This window comes from Diorhabda sublineata, chromosome 10 (assembly GCF_026230105.1).
Source record: "Diorhabda sublineata isolate icDioSubl1.1 chromosome 10, icDioSubl1.1, whole genome shotgun sequence".
NCBI lineage: Eukaryota > Metazoa > Arthropoda > Insecta > Coleoptera > Chrysomelidae > Diorhabda > Diorhabda sublineata.
Genome location: NC_079483.1, coordinates 18,986,264 through 19,011,554, shown reverse-complemented (window position 1 = coordinate 19,011,554; position 25,291 = coordinate 18,986,264). Strand labels below are relative to the sequence as shown.

General features: G+C 29.8%; 3 protein-coding genes across 7 annotated transcripts in view; 1 reads left to right on the top strand and 2 right to left on the bottom strand.

Annotated features, from left to right (window-relative positions):
- The first annotated feature begins 98 nt into the window (after positions 1 to 98).
- Positions 99 to 8,919, top strand: LOC130449927 (uncharacterized). 5 transcript variants are annotated; one of them, XM_056788022.1, is made up of 8 exons: positions 2,037 to 2,544; positions 5,861 to 6,030; positions 6,278 to 6,479; positions 6,578 to 6,857; positions 6,922 to 7,050; positions 7,100 to 7,360; positions 7,430 to 7,985; positions 8,733 to 8,863. In XM_056788022.1, exons 1-7 carry the CDS (start codon positions 2,539 to 2,541, stop codon positions 7,975 to 7,977), a joined length of 1,596 nt encoding a protein of 531 aa, XP_056644000.1. In that variant the 5' UTR covers positions 2,037 to 2,538; the 3' UTR covers positions 7,978 to 7,985; positions 8,733 to 8,863. The 5 variants fall into 5 exon arrangements, with proteins under 5 accessions (XP_056644001.1, XP_056644000.1, XP_056643999.1 ...); XM_056788023.1 differs by lacking the exon at positions 2,037 to 2,544 and adding an exon at positions 99 to 376 and having other exon boundaries at positions 7,100 to 7,985; XM_056788019.1 differs by having other exon boundaries at positions 2,038 to 2,544; positions 7,100 to 7,985.
- A 1,336-nt stretch (positions 8,920 to 10,255) lies between these two features.
- Positions 10,256 to 23,279, bottom strand: LOC130449780 (bromodomain and WD repeat-containing protein 3). The gene is made up of 24 exons (XM_056787781.1): positions 23,222 to 23,279; positions 23,107 to 23,169; positions 22,989 to 23,047; positions 22,908 to 22,937; positions 22,543 to 22,831; positions 22,140 to 22,300; positions 21,751 to 22,082; positions 21,375 to 21,692; positions 20,897 to 21,314; positions 20,434 to 20,659; positions 20,248 to 20,359; positions 16,758 to 16,886; positions 16,530 to 16,692; positions 16,167 to 16,463; positions 15,938 to 16,117; positions 15,633 to 15,881; positions 14,334 to 14,545; positions 12,460 to 12,626; positions 12,261 to 12,400; positions 11,869 to 12,128; positions 11,560 to 11,807; positions 11,307 to 11,458; positions 10,779 to 11,097; positions 10,256 to 10,721 (listed from the first exon to the last, which is right to left on the bottom strand). Exons 2-24 carry the CDS (start codon positions 23,138 to 23,140, stop codon positions 10,378 to 10,380), a joined length of 4,839 nt encoding a protein of 1,612 aa, XP_056643759.1. The 5' UTR covers positions 23,141 to 23,169; positions 23,222 to 23,279; the 3' UTR covers positions 10,256 to 10,377.
- A 489-nt stretch (positions 23,280 to 23,768) lies between these two features.
- LOC130449869 (leucine-rich melanocyte differentiation-associated protein-like) overlaps positions 23,769 to 25,291 on the bottom strand; it is a 3,190-nt gene continuing 1,667 nt past the window's right edge. Inside the window, exons 2-5 of the mRNA XM_056787914.1 lie at positions 24,989 to 25,216; positions 24,534 to 24,673; positions 23,963 to 24,183; positions 23,769 to 23,848 (exon numbers count right to left, since the gene is read on the bottom strand). Coding sequence (XP_056643892.1) covers positions 23,769 to 23,848; positions 23,963 to 24,183; positions 24,534 to 24,673; positions 24,989 to 25,216 — 669 coding nt within the window. The remainder of the gene's footprint in view (positions 23,849 to 23,962; positions 24,184 to 24,533; positions 24,674 to 24,988; positions 25,217 to 25,291) is intronic.

Genomic DNA, 25,291 nt, shown 5'->3' with positions numbered 1-25,291 from the left:
AAAGAAGAAAATGTACGTCTCTTGTCAATAATTGGAGGGAAGATTTATCATTATCGAATGAATTGGTCATTGTTTTTGTTTAAATAAAACAATGAAAATAAATTTATAGATCTTTTAAATAAATAAAAAAGTGCAGGGAATCTTTAAACCTATAATTCAGAAGTGGAATCAGTCTGCGATCGCCGTTTAAACTTAAAAATGTGTCCTAACCTAATATAGTTATATTTTGTGAAATACACGAAATGCGAGTAAATTTTTAATTTTTAAATAATGTATTGAGTACGAACGAGTCACATATACATCAATAATCACGTGTGAGCAGACGAGAATTATAGAGAATGTTTTTTCAGTGAACATATGGATTGCTTCTGTAAAGGTAACCTAATTGAATCAAATAAAATTATTACACCAGTTTTCTCAAAAATGATCTCTCTGAACTACTTAAAGACATCGCACTCAATATCATACAAAACATTTGGTCGTTATTTCCAGCAATTAATATGAATCGTACAACATTTATTGAAAAAATTATAAATTGAAGTCTTTTTCTCTCTGTGGCTATTGGTTTTGTGAAAACAATTAACAAAAAATATTTAATTGCATGAAATTTCGTCTTGAAAAAAGTTTTTATATGAAATAAAGTAAGGGTTGCCAATTTCACCCCCATATAATTTAACAGGAATATAATACCCGTGGTTAGTCTTTTAGTGTGCACGAAAATTACAGAATTCCAAGTTTCTAGCTTTACTAAAATGTAAGTTTTGTTTTAAGGAAGACCGATCTTAATTTCATACAAGCAATCGCCTGAATTTTGCCACATGAATTTAGAAATACCTTGAATAAATAATGAGTGATCAGGAATGCCAAAATAATGACCTGGAACCCTAAACAACGAACAACTTTGGAAAATATCAACCTGCAAATTGAAATTATACATATGATGATAAAAGCTATTGACACAAGTATAAATGAACTTTCATCAAGCTTGAAATTTAAAACAAAGAACATATTTTAAAAAATCTATATCATTAATGGAAAGACACGTAAAACATACATAGATCTTGGAAATCAATATAACTTGTTGAGAACTTCTAATTCAGAAGTTGAATTTGAAAACTTGAATATCGAAATGTGCAGTCACAAATTCAATACTTTTGCTTTAGGGAAAACATAAGAAAATTCATGTCAAAATACAAATAAATATCACTAAGATTACATAAAATAAATAATAATTATTAATAAGTACAATATGATAAACAATAACGTTTGTTTATGATCGCTTCAGTTGATGTCTATTTGAGGGACTGGTCGGTTATAAAATGGCTGCCTGGCACATGCATACAATTTCGTTTACTCATAAACATCACCCACTGAGATACACTTTCGAGGTTATTAAGAAAATAAGTCTTTTTCAGTGAATAATTTACTTCGACTAATATTAATTTTATCATCGATAATTTCATTCATATGCCAAGAATTATTTATCATTGCTAAAAGCACTTTTTTTAATTATAAGTAATTTAATTTTGTAATAATCGAATTAGAAGGAAATCTGTTGCTTAAACGTATAAAAATTATAAACTACTTTAAAAACAAAAAAAAATAATTACAGTGATACCAAATTATAATTTCATTAAGTAATTTCTAATTGTAAATATTTTAGCGAAAAAAAAATTAAGTATTCATGTAAATAAGGTCACAAAACTCATAATTATTGCCGCATCAATATCATACAAGTAATATCTATTTATCAATATATTTATGAATTCATGTAATTATCAACCACAAATAATCAACTTTCCGAAGAATAACTTTCACTAAATATTACTTATTGTATGCAAAATAAATTAATACAATATTAACTGCCCTATATAATAAATATATTCAATGGTCATTCATAGATCATACATTTGTGCAACGTTTAGGAACGTTCCGTCAACTGTGTTCATTGTGTCACAGTCACAATGCCAAGGTTTAACGATCCCGACCTATTACATGGTTTTCGCTCGCTTTCTTTATCGTATTAATTTCTTTATCGTCGTTCAGCTTGATAAAACAACATAAGTGAAAATTTCTTTAATTACAATATTGAAAACCATATAAAAAATGCTACTTAATTAAAATTTGAACCTTAAATAAAGATAGCTGATGTGTTATTCGGTAAAGTCTGAAGTTATGAGCAGAATTTGCATAAAAGTCATATTCGAATATTTGTGGTTATGTTAACGAAATAAAATGAAATTTCAAGAAGCTGATAAGGTATTCAAAATAAATAAAACATTACGTATGATATGGATTATAAAAGGAGACGTAATATATTTCAATTTATTATATTCTACCGAAAGAATTTATCGGAAACATTGGGGATGAAACACAGTGGGGAGAAGTAATAAAGTATGTCAAGTAGTAGAATGCAATTTTCGAAGTGAGAGTGAAGAAACGAAACGAAAAGTGTCTATATGTGTTTAGTGTGTCTTCTTCGTCGGTGAGTGAAGTGAATGTGACCTGGACCTCGACTTTGATATTATTACAGCGAGTATGAAGGTGAGTAAAAGTTATTTTGCAGCTTTCCAAATATAAGCTACGTATAAACAAGTTGAACGAACGTTATATTGACGTTTTAATATAAATCCTTTCATGTTTCTTACATTTTTTTAATTAATTTTTATAAATTAATTACATATTGTTTGGAGAATAAGTATTAACCAAAAATAATTAATATTAATTAAAATGCAAAAAAAATCTAGCCTAACCTTAAATTTAGTATAAGAAGTGGTCTTAAACGTCTCCAAATTGTGATATTTAAATAATTATGGCACAAGAACGATTATAATTATTATTTTAATATATCATTTGTTAGATTTTTTCACTTCTTAGTAGATTTTTGATATTGAGATAGTCTTTTGAAGGCGTTGACGAAATTTATGTGTTTTTTCTTATTACTTGAATGTGGTATGATTATAGTTCAGTTGTTGACTTGAACTGGGTAGGTTGCAATGCAGAAATGGGCGAAATGATGTTATGAAGTTATATTTTGTATATGTGTCTATATATAATTTAATACTATGTTATTTCTATTTAAACGAATGCAGGTCGTTATAATTTCATATATGACACCTGAGGCAGTTAATTATTCCATTGTTTGAATGAACCGACTATAATGTACGTAACCGACAGAGAAAAAAAATTATGAATTTGACATATTAACGTCTGAAAGCGTATTATATATCATTGTATACGATTATAGACAATTAAATTGAAATCTTGTGGTTTTTCCACTTTCTTTTATTCATATTACAAAATATTGGAAGATTTATGACAAAATTATATTTTTTTTATATATATAACCGCGCTTTCTATTCGTATGGTTTGCGTAACAAAATCTTCATCTGCTGAATCATAACATAACCTCAACTCATTCTAACCTTTTAATGTAGAAAAATTGTCAACCTGTTCAATATCTACAATATTAAACAAGAACTGGGAATTCTAATATATAATGAGAATACGCTCGCATAGTTATACTACATTGAGAAAAAAGAAAAATATTTCATATATAAGGTCATATATTCTTTATTCACAGTTCACATAATATAAATATTGTTGCACATCATAGAGAGATTATGAGATCGTATTTAAACAATGTTGCCAGATTATAGAAATAGTACTGATATTAAGGGAAATATTGAGCAAAGAAATTATAGGTTATGTTTATTATTTAATATAATAAAACTGTTCCATTCATTCTAAATTTTGTTTTTTGTTGTATTTTCAAGTTTCATTTCAGTTATAAAATAGATTAAAGACTGGATATCATTGAAAATTTTTCATATTTGAATTTACATTTCGCACTATACTTAAAATTAGTAAGGGTCCATTATTTTTCACATTCTTACTTAAATTAAATAGACAGTTATTTTAGATGATTTGTTTTTTCAATTTTGTATTAAAAAAATATGTATTTGATATTTCCCAAAGTCTAAATTAAACATTTATACATTTTATTACAATGTGTGCATAGAAAACTTTTCTCAGTGTATTCAGTTATGTTGTTAATTTCATTATAAATTTTTAAACCATTTTTCATATCTACGAGGGTTTTAATGGTAAACGTACTCAGAATATGTTGTCATACGAGGGCTATTTGACAAATAACGGCAAAAGTATTTGAACTAAGACAAATCATGTATAACCGGAAACGGTAACAGGGTTCAGTGGTTGATAAATGATAATTTTTAACTGCTTATTTTATATCAATGATATGTAAAATTGAACATTTTAATACCTATCATTATATTAAACATAATTGTTGGTATGTTATGTAATATGTCTTCCATGATACTTTATTTAGATTATAAAAAAACTTTCACAAATTTCCATAAACTATTGCATTAATTACTTTACATAAAAAAAGTGTTACTCACTAATAGATAACACGAACTACAAGGTGTCGTATCTTAATGAACTACAAGGTGTCGTATCTTAATCGGAGTAAGAGAAACTGCCTCAGAGAAACTGCCTCGTGTAATTAATTAAGAAGAATTTATCAGTTGACACATCATTAAATCAACTTTCTGTAGATGAAATACAGTCTGCATAATTATTTCCTGCATTTTTTTTTATTATTTCACCTCTTACTTTTAAATATCTATCGATTACGAATAAGGTTATATTTTATTCGGTATTTTACGTTCTTTCTGACAACCACGGTATAATACACAAAATTGAATTGTGTTAACAGTAAAATAAATGAAAATGCATCAAAATTTATATGATTATTAACAAAAATTTACATATAAATATTCAAAATGCTCGTCATTAACACTAACCTCACTTTTAGCGAAAGAAATATTTGTAGATTGTTGACCTTCAACATTTCGCTGTTTAAGGCTTATTTTTTTTTTATCCAATTAAATTATTATCATCTCCTGTCATGAATTAATCGTTTTTAGTCCTGACGACAACTATCACTTCTGCTTTTCACTTTCAACTGCTTTCAGATCGTACTTACTTTCATTTTAATGTAATTCTGGTTTTAACTATATTAATTTCGAAATTTTTATCAAAATATTTCCATAATTTTCATTGGGATTATTGAAAATGAAAATTAAATGCAAGTCGACATAACCTATATGGTTCGTTCGATACTTTTGAAACGAATTTTCGAAATGATAAGTGATCACAAATCACCTAATTATTCATCTATGCAAGTGATTGTACATTCTCTCATATTACACTGAGAAAAATAATACCACACAATATTTCAGTTAGTTTAATGCGTTTATAAATCATGTTATATTAAAAGTAATAGTTAGAAGAAATTTTTTACTAATTCGAAAAGCAAATTTGAAATTTAAATTTATATTCTACGATATATAATCAAAAACTGAGTAATGAGATTTTAATAAAATTATTGAATAACGTTTTTAAAATGTCATGAGAATTAGGTACATAAAAAATTAATAATATATTAGCGCCAAGTTCCTCGTACATTTTTATGTAAAATAACTAAATCTATTTTTAGTTGGTTACTAAGTTCAGGATATTATTAAAACTAAATTAAACTGAAATGGGAACGTAACGGCTTCAAGGATGTTACTATATATCTCTTTCGCTTCTAGTTGTTGTACAGGGTGGGCAATTAAAAACGGCAGTCCGCCATATCTCAAGAACGGAGTTTAAGCCCACCACTAGGGGGCCTATTTTTAAAATTTAATAAAAAAATTCTGAGGAATGATTTTAATAATAAAGAAACACAAAAAAGATTTTGTAATTAAATGTTTAATTAATAAAAAATGAAAAATATTTGGCGACCTTTAATCTAAATATAATATCAATTAAGTAACTTTGATATTTATAGGTTAAGACGTGGCTACTACTAACGATTACCGTATCATATGTCATTATAACAACCAAAGCTATACGAACACCAATATATGCACCGTTTAATATAATTAGTTTGAAAGATATAACTCCAGAAGAAAGAAGACAGATTGCATATTTAGAACAAAAACTCCAACGAGCCAAAAGGTAAGTACCTCACCGTCTAATAATTTATTCTTGGCAACGTCGCAACTACAAACTTAAACAGAAATTCTTTAAGCTTCTACAAGGGTCGATACATAAGTTTTGATGTAGCCGAAAAGAAATATTTTGTCCAGTATTGAGGGAATTCATAGAAAAAGTCTTCGAGTCAATGTTGTCATATCTCACAATTGAAATAACGACCCTCGTATAACCTAAAACCAAACGTGACGTAATTTGTTCTCATTTCAAGATCGGGTTCTTCTGGATCCGGTTCCGGTGAAATTCTAAATCTTCTTAAGACCGCAATTGGAAACGGTATCAAGAAGAAGGTAGGGCAATTAGCAATGGCGTCAGCAGCGGCGTCCGGAGCCTTCAGTAAAACCAGCAGCGGTGGTGGATACCATACCGGATATCATCATCATCACCATCATCCACCAGATTACTCCTACGAGGTAATCATCTCATGTATCCCTCCAAATTTTAATAAACTCTCATCCCCCCTCGCTGTTTGGTATTTGGGGAGTTGATTGTTCCAATTTTCCTGTTTCAGGAACATCATGATCACCATGATCATTCACATAAGTCGTTCGATTTTTGGAATTTGAAAAAATCGATCCTCAATACTTTACTCCAAGCTGTGAAAGCGGTAAAAGGGGGAGTTATTGCTGTAAAAGGGCAGTTGGTGAAAGGAGGAGGTAAATTAATTTCAGCTTCAGGACATTTGGTTAGTTCTCAAGGTGATGCAATCACGCATCTCGGGAAAAAGATAGCCACCAGTGCTATATTGGTACCTTGGATGGGTTCGTCAGGTAAAGGACATCCGCATGTAGGTAAGATTGTAAAAATTGTTAATTTTTCAATTTTACACATTTTTTATTCAATTTCTCGTTTAAGAATACGAATCAGGTGATCATCACTATTCAGCTCCAAGCGCTCCTAGTGACATCTATCATCATTCGTCACCTTCAGGTCCTAGTTCAGATTATCATATACCTGAACATTATCCACCTCCTCATCGTGAAGGTATATCACCCCATAATGTGTTTCAGTATGTAATACTTCTTTTTTTCAGGAACTTCAGGACTATTAATACTAAAAAAAGTCCCAGGACATGGTAGGGATCGTCATGAATATTACAGTTCGTCAGTGGATACTCACCACGATCAATCTCCAAGTTTCGGTAGTGTACTTGGTAAATTATTCTCGGCATCATCATCATTAGATCCTCACAAACCTGAATTATACGGTGATAATCCTGTAGAACACCACGTGGATAGTTATCAAGCGGATATAGTAGAATCAGATCATAACGAAATAGTCCCTTCGGCTTCCGGTATAGTTAAACATGAAATAGTATCTTCTTCTGTCAAAACGAAACAACCTCACCACAATTTCGTTGTAGATATCGATAAAACTTCAACTATTCCACCCGATACAGTCACTAAACACAACAGCGGTTCAAATAAACCAGATTTCAAAAAAAATCCTTTCGATTCGAAAGAAATTGTAGGTGTAAATCAAAATTCCAAACCCGAGGAGGTTAATACAAATAATTATGTTTCTCAGAGTGAAATTGGTAGTTTTCAGTATACAGGAGTAGAAGATTTACAAGAATTTAACAATCCTACAAATATTTATTTATCACCTCCACCGATTTCACAGATTATTTCAAAAGAAACCGATATTGAGAATAATTCGTTAATAGATATTAAAAATTCGCAGTTAATTGAAAATTCTATACCATCGCCGTTTTTAGAAACCCCCAAAATACCAACTGTAAATGACCCAACAGTTTATAACGAATTTACACATACTTTCGATTTTACACAGAGTGATATTAAAAATCTCAACAATTTTGAAAGTAGTTATAATCAGTTTTACCCGAATTTCGATGTTGTTCCTTCTATTTCTTACGAACTACAACCTCAAGGGCCTAAAAGACTGACGTGACGTTATAGGTAAATAAATTTTATGTCTGACTATTGATGAACTAACAGAAGTAACTATGTATCCTAATTATGGCTTATTTACTAATTAAATGATTATATTTTTAAATTTTCTTGCATTATTTTATCTACTTACGTGATATACGAAGAATCGAATTTAACCATTTGTTAAAAGTGTAATCTCCCCATTATAACCACATACTTAACACTGTTTATAAAAAATTACACTAAAAAATATATAAAAGTAACAAAATTAACACTAAAACATTCCTTTTATCTAATTATTTCGTCTACTACACTTTCTGCATTCAAATTTTTAATAAATCATTTTTACTAAGGTTATTGTCGTATGTCACTTCTCTAATGCAACTTTAAGTTCCGTGGTTCGATTTGTTATGAGGCATTTTTTAATACGCGTCATAAACTTTGTCCCTTTAATAATTATTTATCCAGTATGACCTCATTAACATTGATAAAATTGTTCACACAAAAAATTACACTTTAATATTGTCAAATTTGTTATATTTGATCTACTTTCAATTTCAGAATATTTGATCTGCTAAGAGATTTAATTGGCCTTGTGTAAATAATATAATTTTCAACTTTTTCTTTCTCAGACCTTAACCAAAAATAATATTTCTTCATTTCATACACTAATAGAAAAATGTACAGAGGACGTAAAATTAATACCAGAGCATTCTCATTATCTAATTTCTAGCGTTTATTTATAAATTTTTTAATAATTAATATTTTTTTCAGATATATCTAAAAATACACGTCACTATGACATCAATAATTTCGATCCATATTTCGACTAAGTGCTAATTTATTACTACTGATGTGCTTTATTCATAATATCACCTTTCGGGACTAATGTGATTCATTTAATTATAGAAACTTGTTATTTTGTATATTTATTTTTTTAATAAATTTTTTATCGATGTTATTTTTTGTTTTTTTTTTCGTCCTAACCCCACTTCCACTTCCTTAATTAGTGCAATGAGAATCAACTAGCGTAAGATGGGACATAGACAAAAGTATCGCATTTTGAGGTTATGTTTTTAACTACGTGTTCCAATACTTTTGATGATGTTAATTTGTTTGTAATACAGAATAATTATATAATAGATCTCTCGTTATGAATTAAAATTATACTTATTTCGTCCATTGACATTTGACATATTAAATAGTACAATTTTTCGTGTAAGCAATTTTTTCAAGATAGGCACGAGATTGCTTACACGAAAAATTGTACTATTTAAAATGCCAAACGTCAATTGAAGAACTAAGTACAATTTAAATTTATAACGAGAGATCTACTACAATTGGTTATTCTGTTCTATTCCAAGAAATTAACAATATTAAAATGTAAGTAATAAATTACAAAAAGGTTATTTCTTCCTAAAAAACAGTTTGGAGCGTTCTGTAAGTTTGCTTTTTTTCACCTTCTAGGGTTCCTTATCAATACATTGGGTACAGATGAAACAAAAACACATTATTTTGACTCATTTTTTTATTCAACTTTCTAATACAGCAAAGAATCTATAAATTATGAAAATTAGTAGTTCAAACGTACCTTCTCACATGAAACAAGTTTAGATTATGTGGAAAAAGTTATTTTTTTCCTAAAAAGCAGTTTTGTATGTTTGTTTTTAGTTTTTTTACTGCCTTCCAGGGTACAGGAGATACAAAAAATATAATTATGACTAATATTTCTATTCAACTTTCTGATATATCAAGGAATAAATTACACAAAGTAGTAGTTCAAATGTACTTTGTTTAAAAAAAATTCAGATTATGTAAATAAAATTATTTGGGGTGCTCTGTGAGTTTATTTACTGCCTTTTTATCAATACATTGGGTACATTTGATACAAAAACACATTATTATGACCAATTTTTTAATTGAACTTTCTAATACATCAAAGGATATACAAATTAGTAGTTCAAATGTACCTTATTAGTTAAAAAAGCTCAGATTATGTGAAAAAACGGTTTGGAGCCCTCTGTAAGTTTGTTTACTGCCTTCCAGATTATACAGAAACACATTATTATGACTAATTTCTTTTATTCAAGTTTCTAATACATCAAAGAATCTGTAAATTACAAAAAGTAGTAGTTCAAATGTACCTTCTAACATAAAACAAGTTCAGATGATGTGAAAAAAATTATTTTTTGCCAAAAAACACTTTTGGAGTGCCCCAAAATTCCCTTTTAGTTTGTTTACTGCCTTCCAACGATTTTCATCATCGCATTAGGCACATTAGATACAAAAACACATTATTATGACCAACTTTTTTATTCATCTAATACATTAATGAATATATAAATTACAAAAAGTAGTAGTTCAAATGTACATTCTTATTAAAAAAAAATAGATAATATATATGTATATATAAAACAAGTTATTTTTTCCTAAATAACGCTTTTGCGCGCTCGGTAAATTTCCTAACTCTTCCTCTACTGCTAACAGTCGAAATAAAACTATTTTCTTTTCGGTTATTCCTCGCATAATCACTAGATTTATCACTACTGTCACTATCCAAAGTTCTTTTTAACCTCTTCACCGGTTTATTGGGATCGTCAGAACTGTCTCCGGATGATGAACTTTCGTATAAATGCGCTTTTTTCCTAACCGGACGTTTCCTTAGATTCGTTTTTCTCGAATAATCTTGATCTTGATCTTCTTCGCTCGAAGATAACGAAGATTCTTCCGTACCAGGTTTGTAATCCGATCTCTGCCTAGTTTCTGCAATTTTTCACAAAAACATTACAACTTTCGAAGGGGTATTTACAAGTTACTTACCTCTAGGTTGGTACGTCGCTTTATCCGATCTACGCCTACGGCTTCTAGTCATTTTTTCATCGCTATCATCCGAACTGCAATAATCCGAGGAATCTTTTTGTTCGAAAGGTGTTACCGTATCGCTATCTGCTTCTATATCAATTTCTGATACATCGGATTTATCCTCTCCCGAACTAGTTGAGGTTGAAGCGTCAGAATCGTCCTCACTAGTTCTTGATTTCCTACGGTTTCGTTTCCTTCGTAGATTTCTCCAATTAGACATTATTTTTTTCATGGTTTCTTCGAAACTGGTCGATAAACGACTGGTCATGTCATATATCTGTCGAAACATGGATGTTTTAATAAAAATAAAAATTTAAAACTCTCAGGGTTACTCGAATCAAGTCATAATTTATAAAAGGAATGTATCTGTTTTTTTAAGGTTATGTTTTTATTGCAAACTATAACGTAACTACTTCTGATAGACATGCCAGTGTAATAGGAACCTGTAATATAAAAAATCGATTAATTATTATGTAATTAACTTACCCTTGATCTTTTATTTGGAGTATACAATCGAGAATTCGAAAAAATTAATTTCATATCGTTACAAAATTGCTGGGGCAGTCGATATTTGTTATTATTTAATTTTTCCTTTACGGTTCCCAAATCCATTGGATTTTCAACTATTTCATGGTAATCTGAAAATAATAATTTTTTATTTTCCGTCATTACTATTTGAACGAACATAAATTATCCATCTTTACAGTATTAAATTTCGACATTTCAATTTTTTAATTACCTGGATATACGGTGGGATCTACAGGTTGTCTGAAAGGAACAGAATCCTCGCTCGCCCATAACGTTTCAATCAAATTCCTAGCCTCTTCTTGCCACTCGCTAGAATCTTCTACAGATCTTTTGTTAACTGTCCGTAGATTCTTACTAGTCGAAGGTAAAGTTTCCTGTTCTTCTTCTGATTCCGAAGAATCATAAGAACCGTTAAGGCGATGATACATACTGGGTACGTCGACGTATTCCGAACAATTCCTATCGAAATATAAATGAACTAAAAGTGTTTTATTATTATTAGAATTAATTTTGATTTCACCTCAAGATCCTCAAACAAAGTTCCGTTAAAATTCTGGCGTGTTTAACTATATTACTGTGTTTTTCGTTAAATTTTTCAGCATTTGTTGCTAAATATCTAATGTCGAATTGAGCCGCTATCAATCTTCTATAGAATCGATTTTCAAAACGAGCTTTGATCGTTGATAAATCGATTGGATATTCTATCACCATAGCGTATAATGGATATTCGTTTATATCCACCGGTACCAAAAATGGTTCCGCTATAGCTAATTCCATCACCTGTTAAATCAAAAATTCATCATTGCCAATAAAAATTTCAAATAATCACATATATGAATACAACAAAAGTGATAAGAGTTATTTTTTTGTAGATTATAATGTTTAATTAAATAAAAAAATTCTTTGACTCACCCTTGTAAGACTAGTAACGATATTTTTGGTCATCGATGAAATATTGCTGTAAGGCCAATCGCACTGGATGGTTTTGTATAAAATCGACGTTAATTCTTCCTCCAGTACTGGTATAGATTCAATTTCATCTTCAGGAACTCCTAAAACGAATAAATAATGTTTAAACATGTTTATATTTCGAGTTTATATAAATAATTACTAGCTGGATCGATTGGTTCTAAATCCCAAGGACTCATCCTTTCTTTTTCCCCATTTTTCCATTTAATTTCGTAACATAGAAACGAAGAATCCGGGAATGTATCACTAGCTGGAGATTTATTAATTATTTCTCCTATCCACCACTCGTCTCCTATCATACATCTAAACCTTGAAAATAATCCTTATTTTATTATAGACACTTTTAGACGGACACTGTATATATAATTGTTAAAAGAATCAAAGTCAAATTAAGAAAAAATGTCAAATAAATGAAAAAATACACATTTACTGAGCTCTAATAAAAGTGTATTGAAAATATAAGGTTTACAAATTATTTGCTTTTATTTCTTAATAAATCGTCTTCATTTAAGATCTTTTTTTATAAAAAATCAAGAATATTTATCAAGAAAAATATATTAAAATGCCAAATAAGTAAAAAAAATTAAAGAAACTTAAACTTTTCACTTAATTGTATTGACCTAACCTCTAAAACATTTCGTTTTTTTCCACTTACACATTTTTAATTGTTCATAATAATGCACTTCAACTAAATTGTAAACAACATTTATTTTAAAAAATAATTTGTTTGTTGAAATAATCACTTTCCTAACCATTTTTACGCGAAATAATAAAAAAATTTCGTTACGATTGTTGTTTGTCACTTGTATTAACAACTGCAGCCAATCAACAAAATGTAAATATCCAAAGTGTAAATGTAATTATTATTCGTATAATAGGGGAAATTATATTCTAAAAGTTGGCATTCGTGTGACATTGGTTTTCGGTGTTGCAAGATTTTTTTCGAAATCGACAAATGTGTGAAATTGGTTGTATCTAATATAACGTTAAACGTGATATTATTTTATGCCTATAACTGAAAAATCATACAACGTGGCAACGATGTGAAGATGTGAAACATCTGTTTTATTTCAAAGTAAAAAATTGTTGCGAAACTTGTATTAAAGAGATAAAAAACTGAAAAAAATAAGTTATAGAAGATGTAGCACAATAAAAAAACGTTCGAAAAACAAAAATTAGAGAAATATTTTGGAAGCTACGAAATATGAAAATAAACAATAAAGATTTTTAAACATCATTAATAAAGTTATTATTTAACCTCAAATTGGAAATAATCATAAGGAATGTGCAAATACAGACATAAGGTTCAAACTATCACACGTAAGATACATTTGAACTACTGAGATATGGAAATAATACATAAACATATGAAATACAAGTCATAAATCCCTGAATAAAAACACTTTTTGAGGAAGATACATTTGAACTACTGAGATATGTGAATAATACATAAACATAGAGAGTTCAAGTCAGAAATCTCAGAATAATATCGCTTTTTGAGAAAGGTACATTTGGACTACCAATATTCTATACAGTATTAATCATAAATTGACTTTTAAATCTACTTTTTGAGAAAGATATACCACATAACAACATAAAATGCTAATCGTAAAACATAATTGAGAGAGCATAAATGTAAGAAGTGGGAATCACAAGAAGAAGAAGAGGCCAGAAATGAATAGAAGAAAAGTGGAAATAACTACGGGGAGAAAAAAAAACATAGGAAAGGAACGGATGGAGATATATATTTAGTACCATAGATAAATATACATGGAAATGTGTTTTTCCCCCTATTTTCAGTACAATATCGTAATTTCAATGCAGTTGTCTTTCCGGGTTTGAATATATAAACTAAAATCTACTAGTACCACCCGTGATGTAAATTAATAATTATTTCCTGAAAATATTTGTATTTTATATACAGTTTGGTAACGCGGATGAGCACCAGCAACAATGTATATAAATTATTGTGTTTCGAAGTGTATCTTGTGATGATATTAAAAAATGGTCACTCACTTATTACCGGTTTTCCAAGTTCTCGACATCGCAGTTACATAGATTTGTTTGAGTACGAAGAAATCTAAAACGTCCGGCATATCGTGATATTTGACAGTAAAACACTTTCCAGTTAATCTTCCCGAATCGTCCATGAAAGCCAGTTTCAAACAACATAAACGTGGCGGTTTTATCTCGTACTGTATCCCAATTACTTTAGCAAATTCGTGGTACTGAAAAGTAAACAGAGGTAAATATTAGTTCCCTTTTTTTCAAATTCACGAGTCACATTAAAAATTTCCTGACTGTGACAAATAAATAACCAAAAATTCCATGATCTTGAGTACAAGGTCGAAGGAGAACTTTCACGGATTTCTTTTTTTGGATTTTTCTCATAAATAGCAAGTTTTAGCAAAGAAATTCTATTTACAAAAAATGTAGACAGTAAAATTATCTTCAAAAATTATTCTTACACTCTTTTTGTTAAGAATCTTCATTTTCGAGATATTGGAAAATTTGGTTAAGTAGTGTACTTCAAGATTGTGAGATTAGATACACTTGAACTACTGAGATGTATGGATGCATAAACATATAAAAAAGATACATTTGAACTACTTAGATATGAAGATAATAATAAAATATTCAAAGTAAATATCTGCATAAAGTCACTTTTTGATAAAGATACGTTTGACCTACTGAGATTTGTAGAAAATACATTTAATATTTGCAAGAAGAAACCATTTGGACTACTTAGATGTGGATAATACATAAACATACAAAATGCAAGTCATAAATACCGGTATAAAGTCACTTTTTGAGAAAGATACGTTTAAACTACTTAGATGTGAAGATAAAGTTACTTTTTGAGATAGATACATTTGAAATAGTGAGATTTGCGGAAAATAATGGAATCTATACAGTATTAATCAAAAATTGATGTTTAAAGTTAACTTTTGAGAAATATACATTTGACCTAGTCAGTGAGATTTATGGAAACTACATAAAATATATACAGTATTAGTTATAAACTCCCTATAAGGTCACTTTTTGAGAAAGATACATTTGAACTACTGAGATATGTGGAAATTACATGAAATCTATACAGTAACTACCGCGAATTATGTCGATAAAAGGCATAAACATGAAGCATGATTAATGATTTTGTTAACAGACCAAAAATCGATTCCGATGACCATATTTTGTGTACCAAATTGAATTTTTGTATTTCGAAACATCTTTTTCGACCAGACCACAGAAAAAATTGATAAAAACAAATAAAAATACAATAAATAAAAGTTGATTACATCCAACATTACTAACTTTAATATTCATTTTGGTCCATGGTAATTCTTTGGTACTGATTTCGTAAAGGTTTTTCATTTCCACAGCATTCAAATACAACTGATGTCCTTGAAGGAAATAAACGATTTCATCCCCTAATTGTGGATAGTATGGAGACTTCCTAGGACGAGTTTCCGATAACCATTCACTAAGTCTATACTGTTCCGATATTTTAGTTATCTTGGAAGTTTTAGGTAGATCGGATGCATAACTATTCGATCCGGAACGCTTAAAACGACAACTAAATTAAAATTATTCGAATAAACAATTTATTTCATATTTACCTTGCTTGCATTAATTTCTTTAGCACTGCCACTTCCATTGTGACGACTGGGAGTTTCATCGTTCTTACTTGTTGTACTTCGACTAGTTCTACTCGAACTACTAACGCTGTCTTTACTATTTTCCGACATCTTGTTGCTCCCTGTTGGTCTACTTCTTCTTTTTTTCGATAATTTATGCTCCTAAAAACGTTTATTAAAATATTTCGACAAATTTAGGTGATATGCAAACCTTAGTCTTGGCAGGAGCTGATTCTCTGTCTTTTCTCGTCGAATTTTCTCTAGCTCTGCTATAACTCGGTCCGCTATCATCGTAATCCCAACTAACGTTATAATCTTCGTCTTCGTAAACTTCCACATCGATATCTTCATCTTCTTGTTCGGTTTCGGATTCTTGTAAACAAGCGTTATTCGATCTCTGTCTTCGGCTGGATCTTTTGGGGCGTTCGTTTTGTTCTTCCAACCAATCGGATGATCCCGAAGTAGTTTCGTAACCGTTTTCGTTCGCGGAAGATTCGATTTCTTCTTCCTGAAAATTCCAAAAAAAAATAATCAAAAAAAAAAAAACTAAATCGAACTGATAAAATCATCCAACCTGGTATCCGTAATTAGCAGCAGATCTTGTGACATACTTTGTGGGTTTCTTCTTCTTCTCTTCTTTCTTTTTGATGTTACTAGAGATATTGATACTAATCATATGTGGTCTCTGACGCAATTGTTTTTGATATTCTTCCATTTCCGCATCTTTCATAGCTTCCCTGGAACCACCGAGCGAAACAAGTTAGGTTAGGTTAACGAAAAGTTGATTTCATATATTAATTACCTTATTTCAGTGGCCCTTTCCAATACAGCCGAGCTGAGAGTTTCAACTAGAACATTCTTTTGCCATTTGAATGTAGGATCGTTCTGCCAGTCCCCCGTACTGTGTCTTATACGTTCGTGATCACGAAGTCTGTAAGTAAAACACATAAAAATCAAAAAGATACGTTTGAACTACTATCTGTGGAATCTAACCTCGTCCGAATTACATTAGAACTACAAAAATTTGTGGAATCTACAATTTTAATTCCATTTCGAGAAAGGTACTTTTGAACTACTAAAATTTGTTTTATATACAGTTTAAAATTCCTTTTTGGGAAATATACGTTTGAACTACTGGTATAGTTTTAGCCCCATCGAAAGTTACTTTTTGAGAAAGATACATTTGAACTACTAATAATTGTGAAATCTACTATTTGAATCCCGTTTAAAGTCTTATTTCGAGAAAGATACTTTTGAACTACTAAAATTTGTTTTATTTAAAGTTTAAAATTCCTTTTTGGGAAATATACGTTTGAACTACTGGTATAGTTTTAGCCCCATCGAAAGTTACTTTTTGAGAAAGATACATTTGAACTACTAATAATTGTGAAATCTACTATTTGAATCCCGTTTAAAGTCTCATTTCGAGAAAGATACTTTTGAACTACTAAAATTTGTTTTATATAAAGTTTAAAATTCCTTTTTGGGAAATATACGTTTGAACTACTGGTATAGTTTTAGCCCCATCGAAAGTTACTTTTTGAGAAAGATACATTTGAACTACTAATAATTGTGAAATCTACTATTTGAATCCCGTTTAAAGTCTCATTTCGAGAAAGATACTTTTGAACTACTAAAATTTGTTTTATATAAAGTTTAAAATTCCTTTTTGGGAAATATACGTTTGAACTACTGGTATAGTTTTAGTCCCATCGAAAGTTACATTTTAAGAAAGATACATTTGAACTACTAATAATTGCGAAATCTACTATTTGAATCCCGTTTAAAGTCTTATTTCGAGAAAGATACTTTTGAACTACTAAAATGTGTTTAATATGCAGTCTAAAATTCCTTTTTGGGAAATATACGTTTGAACTACTGGTATAGTTTTAGCCCCATCGAAAGTTACTTTTTGAGAAAGATACATTTGAACTACTAATAATTGTGAAATCTACTATTTGAATCCCGTTTAAAGTCTCATTTCGAGAAAGATACTTTTGAACTACTAAAATTTGTTTTATATAAAGTTTAAAATTCCTTTTTGGGAAATATACGTTTGAACTACTGGTATAGTTTTAGTCCCATCGAAAGTTACATTTTAAGAAAGATACATTTGAACTACTAATAATTGCGAAATCTACTATTTGAATCCCGTTTAAAGTCTTATTTCGAGAAAGATACTTTTGAACTACTAAAATTTGTTTTATTTAAAGTTTAAAATTCCTTTTTGGGAAATATACGTTTGAACTACTGGTATAGTTTTAGTCCCATCGAAAGTTACTTTTTGAGAAATATACATTTGAACTACTAATAATTGTGAAATCTTCAATTTGATTCCCGTTTAAAGTCTTATTTCGAGAAAGATACTTTTGAACTACTAAAATGTGTTTAATATGCAGTTTAAAATTCCTTTTAGGGAAATATACGTTTGAACTACTGGTATAGTTTTAGTCCCATCGAAAGTTACTTTTTGAGAAATATACATTTGAACTACTAATAATTGTGAAATCTTCAATTTGATTCCCGTTTAAAGTCTTATTTCGAGAAAGATACTTTTGAACTACTAAAATGTGTTTAATATGCAGTTTAAAATTCCTTTTAGGGAAATATACGTTTGAACTACTGGTATAGTTTTAGTCCCATCGAAAGTTACTTTTTGAGAAATATACATTTGAACTACTAATAATTGTGAAATCTTCAATTTGATTCCCGTTTAAAGTCTTATTTCGAGAAAGATACTTTTGAACTACTAAAATGTGTTTAATATGCAGTTTAAAATTCCTTTTAGGGAAATATACGTTTGAACTACTGGTATAGTTTTAGTCCCATCGAAAGTTACTTTTTGAGAAATATACATTTGAACTACTAATAATTGTGAAATCTACAATTTGATTCCCGTTTAAAGTCTTATTTCGAGAAAGATACCTTTGAACTACTAAAATGTGTTTAATATGCAGTTTAAAATTCCTTTTTGGGAAATATACGTTTGAACTACTGGTATAGTTTTAGCCCCATCGAAAGTTACTTTTTGAGAAAGATACATTTGAACTACTAATAATTGTGAAATCTACTATTTGAATCCCGTTTAAAGTCTTATTTCGAGAAAGATACTTTTGAACTACTAAAATTTGTTTTATATAAAGATTAAAATTTCCTTTTTGGGAAATATACGTTTGAACTACTAGTATCGTATTAATCTCATCAAAAGTTCTTTTTTGGGATGGATACATTTGAACTACCAAAATTCATATAATATACTGTTTAATCTCGTTAAGTCCCTTTTTTGAAAAAGATATATTTGACCTACTAATATTTGTGGAATCAACAGTTTTAATCCTGTCTGCTTCCGAGAAATATATATTTGAACTACCAAAATTTATTTAATATAGTTTGAAGTTACTTTTTGGGAAAGATGCGTTTGAACTACCAGAATGTACAGTTTGAATCTTGAGAGGTTCCCATTTCGAAAAAGATCTATTTGAACTATTGATATTTGTGTAATCTGCAGTTTTAATCCCGTCCAAAGATTTCCTTTTCGAAAAAGATGCATTTGAACTATCAAAATTTATTTAGTTTGCAATTAAAGTTTCTATTTAAGAGATATACATTTGAACTACTAATATTTGTGGAAACAACGATTTTATTCCCGTCAAAAGTTTCCTTTTGAATAGGATACATTTGAACTACTGATATTTGTGGCACAGTAGTAACGCTTTCCAGGGGCTCCTTTTTATAGAGATATATTTGAGCTAATAAAATGTATGTACTATAAAGTTTGATTTCGTTTCAGATCCCCCTTTTAAAAAGAAAGAATATATTTGAACTACTATTTGTGGAATAAATAGTTCTCACCTCGTCCAAACCTTGCTTTAGAGAAAGATACATTAGAACTACTAATATTCATAGAATCATCAGTTTTAATCCTGCCCAAAGTCTCCTTTTGAATAAGATACATTTGAACTACTAATAATTGTGGAATATGCAATTACAGTTCTTATTTGAGAAAGATACATTCGAACTAGTTATATATGTGGAATCTAGAGTTTTAACCCAATCCAAAGTCTTTTTGCTATAAAGATACTTTTGAACTATTAAAATTTATCTAAGTTTCTTTTTGAAAAGTTAAATTCGAACTACTAATATATGTGAGATATAGATGACACTATACAGTTGTAGCCCTTTTTGTGAAAGGTACATTTGAACTACTATGGATATTAGACATCAAAACTCAAAAAATATTAAACGTGAAGTATAGGTAAAAAGTTGGGTACTGAAGATGAACTGATACTCACGAAGATCGACGTCCGGGTCTGAAAGACGAATTTTCTCTCAACTCTTCCGACTGGTTCCTCTCAATAGCAACGAGATGATTTTGTGGTAGATCCTGTATCACTTCTTGTGAACCTGAAATGATTTATACAACAATTACACAAAATTACATCGAGATCCATAGACTTTCCCGATAAACAAAATCTCACCTTCATTCCCTATAACTATATTAGGTACCAATTGATCAACGTTACACGTTTCTCTACCCGGTACTAATCTTTGTAGCATAGGAGGATACGGATTACCGTCTATATCTACCAAAAAAGGGGGAGGCATTAAATGTGGTGGAATTTGAGTTTGTTCATCTAAGACATGATGATTTGTATCGCGTACCAGTGGTCTGTAATCCGTATGAAAGAAAAGTTCCATAGGAAGCTACAAAATAATTCAAATATCACCTTTTACTACTTTCAATTGATGAATTCAACTGGAAATTGACCAAAATCGCTTATCAAATTGTTTAAGCTTCCAAGGAAAATAATTGGGGTAGGTAAACTGAGGAAAGGCCAGGCAGGATAATACAATCGATTCAAAAAATAAGGTATTGAAGACTAAATGGTATAGTTTACACTTCCAAATTAATGGAAAAGGATATGACAAAATAGTACTTACTTGTTGGAAAAACGGACTACCATTTCCAAAACCGAATATCAAGATATGTCCATGGGAATCAGATGCGGCTATTACAGAACCGTCAGGGCTCCATTTTACATCATAGATAGCCCCGAATCCTTGTCCGTCCACTCTATTTAGATAATTGAAGACTATTTCTCCTTTTGATATATCCCAAATAAACAACTGACCGTCGTGTCCAGCCGAAAGGATAACGTTATTATCCTGAGGATGAGCTTCTAATACGTATATTTCATCGACGTGTCCTGTTAGTACTTTAACTAATTGACCATCATCAGCCGTCCATATTTTCAGGGTATGGTCGCTGACTGCTGTTACCACCCAATAATCAGATTTGTTCCAACAAACCATGGTAACTTTCAATTTTTTCGAATCAACTTCTTGTACATTAGTCGAACTAAAATAAAGATAAAAAATTTTAGTAGTTTATATATAAAAAATTAAAGTGCTAACTTACTTTACTAACTTGGTGGTCATATCCAGATGCAAGCTCTTCCATTGCTGTTTTTCAAACCACCATATAATCGCCATACCGTCTTTACTTCCTGAAAGAAATTTTAAACCGGAATGCGCCCACTGAATCGAATCGACTCGATCACTGTGAGCTTCCATTTCGAGGATTCTGTGAGGTCCTTCGTCTCCTTTCATGTAATAAACTCTAACGTGATGATCTGCTGAACCAGTTGCCAAGAAAGTACCACCGGGACTAAACGATGAACATATCATTTGAGCTTGTCCCGGTCGGATCTTCTCTTGATACATAATCGGATTGTTTCTGTATAAAAAAATATTTTAATGAGAAATAATCGTGTGTCTGTAAAATAGAATCCTACCTAAATTCTACTTTAATTCCTGATTCGTAAGTATACGGCCAAAACGCTATGGAACCATCAGTGCTAGTACTGATTAAGTACCTTATATCCCAACATGGCGTAGGGCAGAAACTTATTGATGTTATCATACCATTATGGCCGGGTAAGACTGCGACCGGTGCTCCGTTCTGTAAATTCCACACCCTTAAAATTCTATCTATCGAACCGGAGGCTAATAGAGTGTTTTCGGAATTGATAGCAATGTCAGTTATTTCTGCAGATGCTCCTCTGAATACGGAAATTAATCGACCAGTACGAGACGACCACAGTTTTATTAATAAATCATCTGCCCCCTAAAATTAGTTTCAATCCATTAGAAAAATAACTTTTTTATATTAAAATTGTTTTACCGTTATAATATATTTTCCTGAATGGTCAAAAAGTAGACAAAATACAGCAGAAAGATGCCCAATGGTTGTTCTTTGAATTTGCATGGATTGAAATAAATTTGGGCTAACTGTCCGGTGTCTTGTGAGAGGTCCTGATATTTCTCTACCTCTTAATGAATTTACTACAACATAATGTGCAATTATTCGCTTTTATGTAATTTTTTTCCTTAAAACTGTAACCATAAATCAAGAATATCAGAATTCCAAGGCTAGGAAATTGTTAAAAATTCCCCTTAACTCAAATAAAGTTCCTTCAAATGCAATTATTTGCTTTTATTTAATTTTTTTAGTGTAACCATAAATCTTGAATATCAGAATTCCAAGGCAAGGAAATTGTTAAAAGCTCTAAGTAACTCAAACTTACCTAAATTGAAAGACACATTCACGTTTTGAATCGGGGCTGAGTGTATTCTAGTAACATAATTATAACATTGTCTGAAATTGGTCAAAGCGCCATTTTTATGGTACGCATTCGGCCTAAAGCTTAAAAAAGATTTATTTTTACTTAAAGCTTCTCTTTCTTGAAAAGACTGCATAGCTAAATGACAAAGATGTAATAAGTAATCCTGTCGGATATTAGGAAATTGTCCAACCATATCCTCGACTGTTCTATCATGTTTATTGCCTTCCCAATCAATTCGGGGTGGTAAAATCTAAATTAATTCGTGTAGAAAACAAAATTTTATATTTATTAAACAACTTTATCATCGTAAAATAAATCTTACATACCTTTTGTTCCTCGAGCTCTTCATTAAACACCTACAAACATTTATTTAGAAATAATGTACTAAAATTTTTAGTTATACGAACCTTTAATGTTTTCTTTAATAAACCAGACGATAAAAACTTTTGTATTAAAAAGTATGTATCTGAAATAAATACTTTTGTTTCAAATTGTATATCACAAATATTTTATCACAATATTTACCCGAGTTAAATGGATTGTTCTGTTTATTTTCCATTTTTTAGTTTTCTTGTATTAATCGTTAATCTGAAGTTAAATTCATAATTTAATAAAATTTCTAATATACATAATTCCTTACATTATTTTATAACCTCCATTACTTTTGTTATTGTTTGGTTCATAGTGGCTCCGAACATTCTGAAGCATAACGACGAATCGAATAGCTGCTCTGTTTAAAGTGTTACACCAGAGCTAGATTACAAACAACACTAGCTTAAAAGAACTAATAACGAAAGGAAGGAAAAATTTTTATAATGTCTTAGTGGATTAACAAAGAATTTTGTTCATTTGTCTATAAAAAATTAAATGTTTAGGGCGTTTTTTTTATTGAAATTAATATCCTTTATTAAAAAAATGAATTAGTTTTAATGTAAATAACATAATGCTTGTCTCTCAAATCAATATGGCGGCCGATTGTGACGTCATTCCGAAATAACCTTAAGCAAGTTATCATTAGATACAAATGTCAATAGAACTAAGAACAAAAAGAAGGATATTAAAAAATTTTGGGGATGTAAAATTTTGTGCTACTTCAATTGTTTTAAATATTAAGAGACGATTTCTAAATAATACAATTTTATATGAGAAATTTTTTATTACAAAATAATAAAATATAATAAAAAAATTCATAAATCTTTATTTGAAATAAATCGATTTCCTTCCGAATGTTTTCCACTGTAACGATATTGACATTTTCCATATGCACCTAAAAATGTCCTAATAAAATAAATTGCAATGATCCATTTTTTTCTTCGTTCTGATCATTCAGAATTGAATTATTTAAATATAAACTAGACTTAAATAATTTTTTATTTATTACCCTTATAGTCGTCTGGATTTCTAAGAGTTCTCGGAAGTGGATTAAATGCATTCGTCGTACTATTATAGCACAATTCATTCACATCTATAAACGGTATTGATACACATGGTCTTATAACGTTCATAAATTTTCCCCGACGTTTCGCCTCGCATTTTTCCAATTCTCCAACTTTCCTCGAATCCAAAAATTTCAAATTCGGAAGATGATACAGTACGTAACACCTATATAGTAAAATAATATAATATCCACGGTAAGAAAAAACAAAAATTCAAGATTCTAAAAACCTTTGAAATGACATGAATCAATAAGTCGTGTGACTAACTAAGAAAAACACATTTTTTTGCAAAAAATCTGATTTATTTCGTGTAAACATGGCTGAACACTACTCTGAATCATCGACGCGTTTGTTTTTTGAAAGTTCATAAACGTCATATGGATTTGACAATGACAGCGCCATCTGTGTGACAGTGACACGACTTATTGAGAGTGTAATATCTTTTTTTAGGTTAGAATTATTAAAATTGAACTCGAATTTTGATCATATGAAGAAAATAACTCTACAATGATATACCTGTATCTTTGATAATCTTTTTCATCGTTTTCATTTCCGGATAGTTCGTTAGTACATGCCTTATTACCAATCAAACTGAGAAACGTTAGCTTCGGTAAATTTGTATTTATTTTAGAAAGTAACAAAGGAAGGTCTTCAATCTAAAAACATATCCAATTTGACTGGACTAATACGAATATTATTATTCAAAATGAAAATACGTTATAGTTAACATACAAATAAAAACTTGTGATGAATGGTTTTTTGTGGGAAAATAATTAGAGGTCAATGGACGTAAACGCGAAAGAATCATATCTGAGGTCAAGAATAATCTGCTATAAACACTTTTGTTAATATATAAACACGTAAAATGTATTTATGTGTTAATGAATACAAAGTAAATATAAATAATTGGAAAAACTACGTTCGAGTATTGTCCTACAATCTGTCAAAAATGTGTATATTGAAGAACGTACCTTATTTTTATTTAAAGATAAAGTATGCAATTCCGGTAAATAAGGAATGACAATTTGATCAGTTAGTTGATTATTATCAAGTATCAATTCCTTTAGATTCCTAAATTCCTCAATTCCTCGTATACTAACTAATTCGTTATAACTTAAATCTAAACTTTCTACTTTCGATCCATAAATATTAGCCAATGACAGCGGAATCATTTCACAGTTTTGTCCATTATAACACAACTAAAAACAAATAAAAAATCACAATATACGATAGAAATTTTTTAAATCTAAAAATAACGCCGCCTATGTGTTAGG

What these genes read in the sequence shown, in the direction of transcription:
- LOC130449927 (XM_056788021.1), top strand. An exon ending in AAACTCCAACGAGCCAAAAG is followed by an intron (nt 6,031 to 6,277) that starts GTAAGTACCTCA and finishes TCTCATTTCAAG; the next exon opens with ATCGGGTTCTTCTGGATCCG. An exon ending in TCCACCTCCTCATCGTGAAG is followed by an intron (nt 7,051 to 7,099) that starts GTATATCACCCC and finishes TCTTTTTTTCAG; the next exon opens with GAACTTCAGGACTATTAATA.
- LOC130449780 (XM_056787781.1), bottom strand. Translation starts at nt 23,140, where the DNA reads ATGGAAAATAAACAGAACAATCCATTTAACTCGG. An exon ending in GTAGTCCGTTTTTCCAACAA is followed by an intron (nt 20,660 to 20,896) that starts GTAAGTACTATT and finishes ATTATTTTGTAG; the next exon opens with CTTCCTATGGAACTTTTCTT. An exon ending in ACTTGGAAAACCGGTAATAA is followed by an intron (nt 12,627 to 14,333) that starts GTGAGTGACCAT and finishes ATTATTTTCAAG; the next exon opens with GTTTAGATGTATGATAGGAG.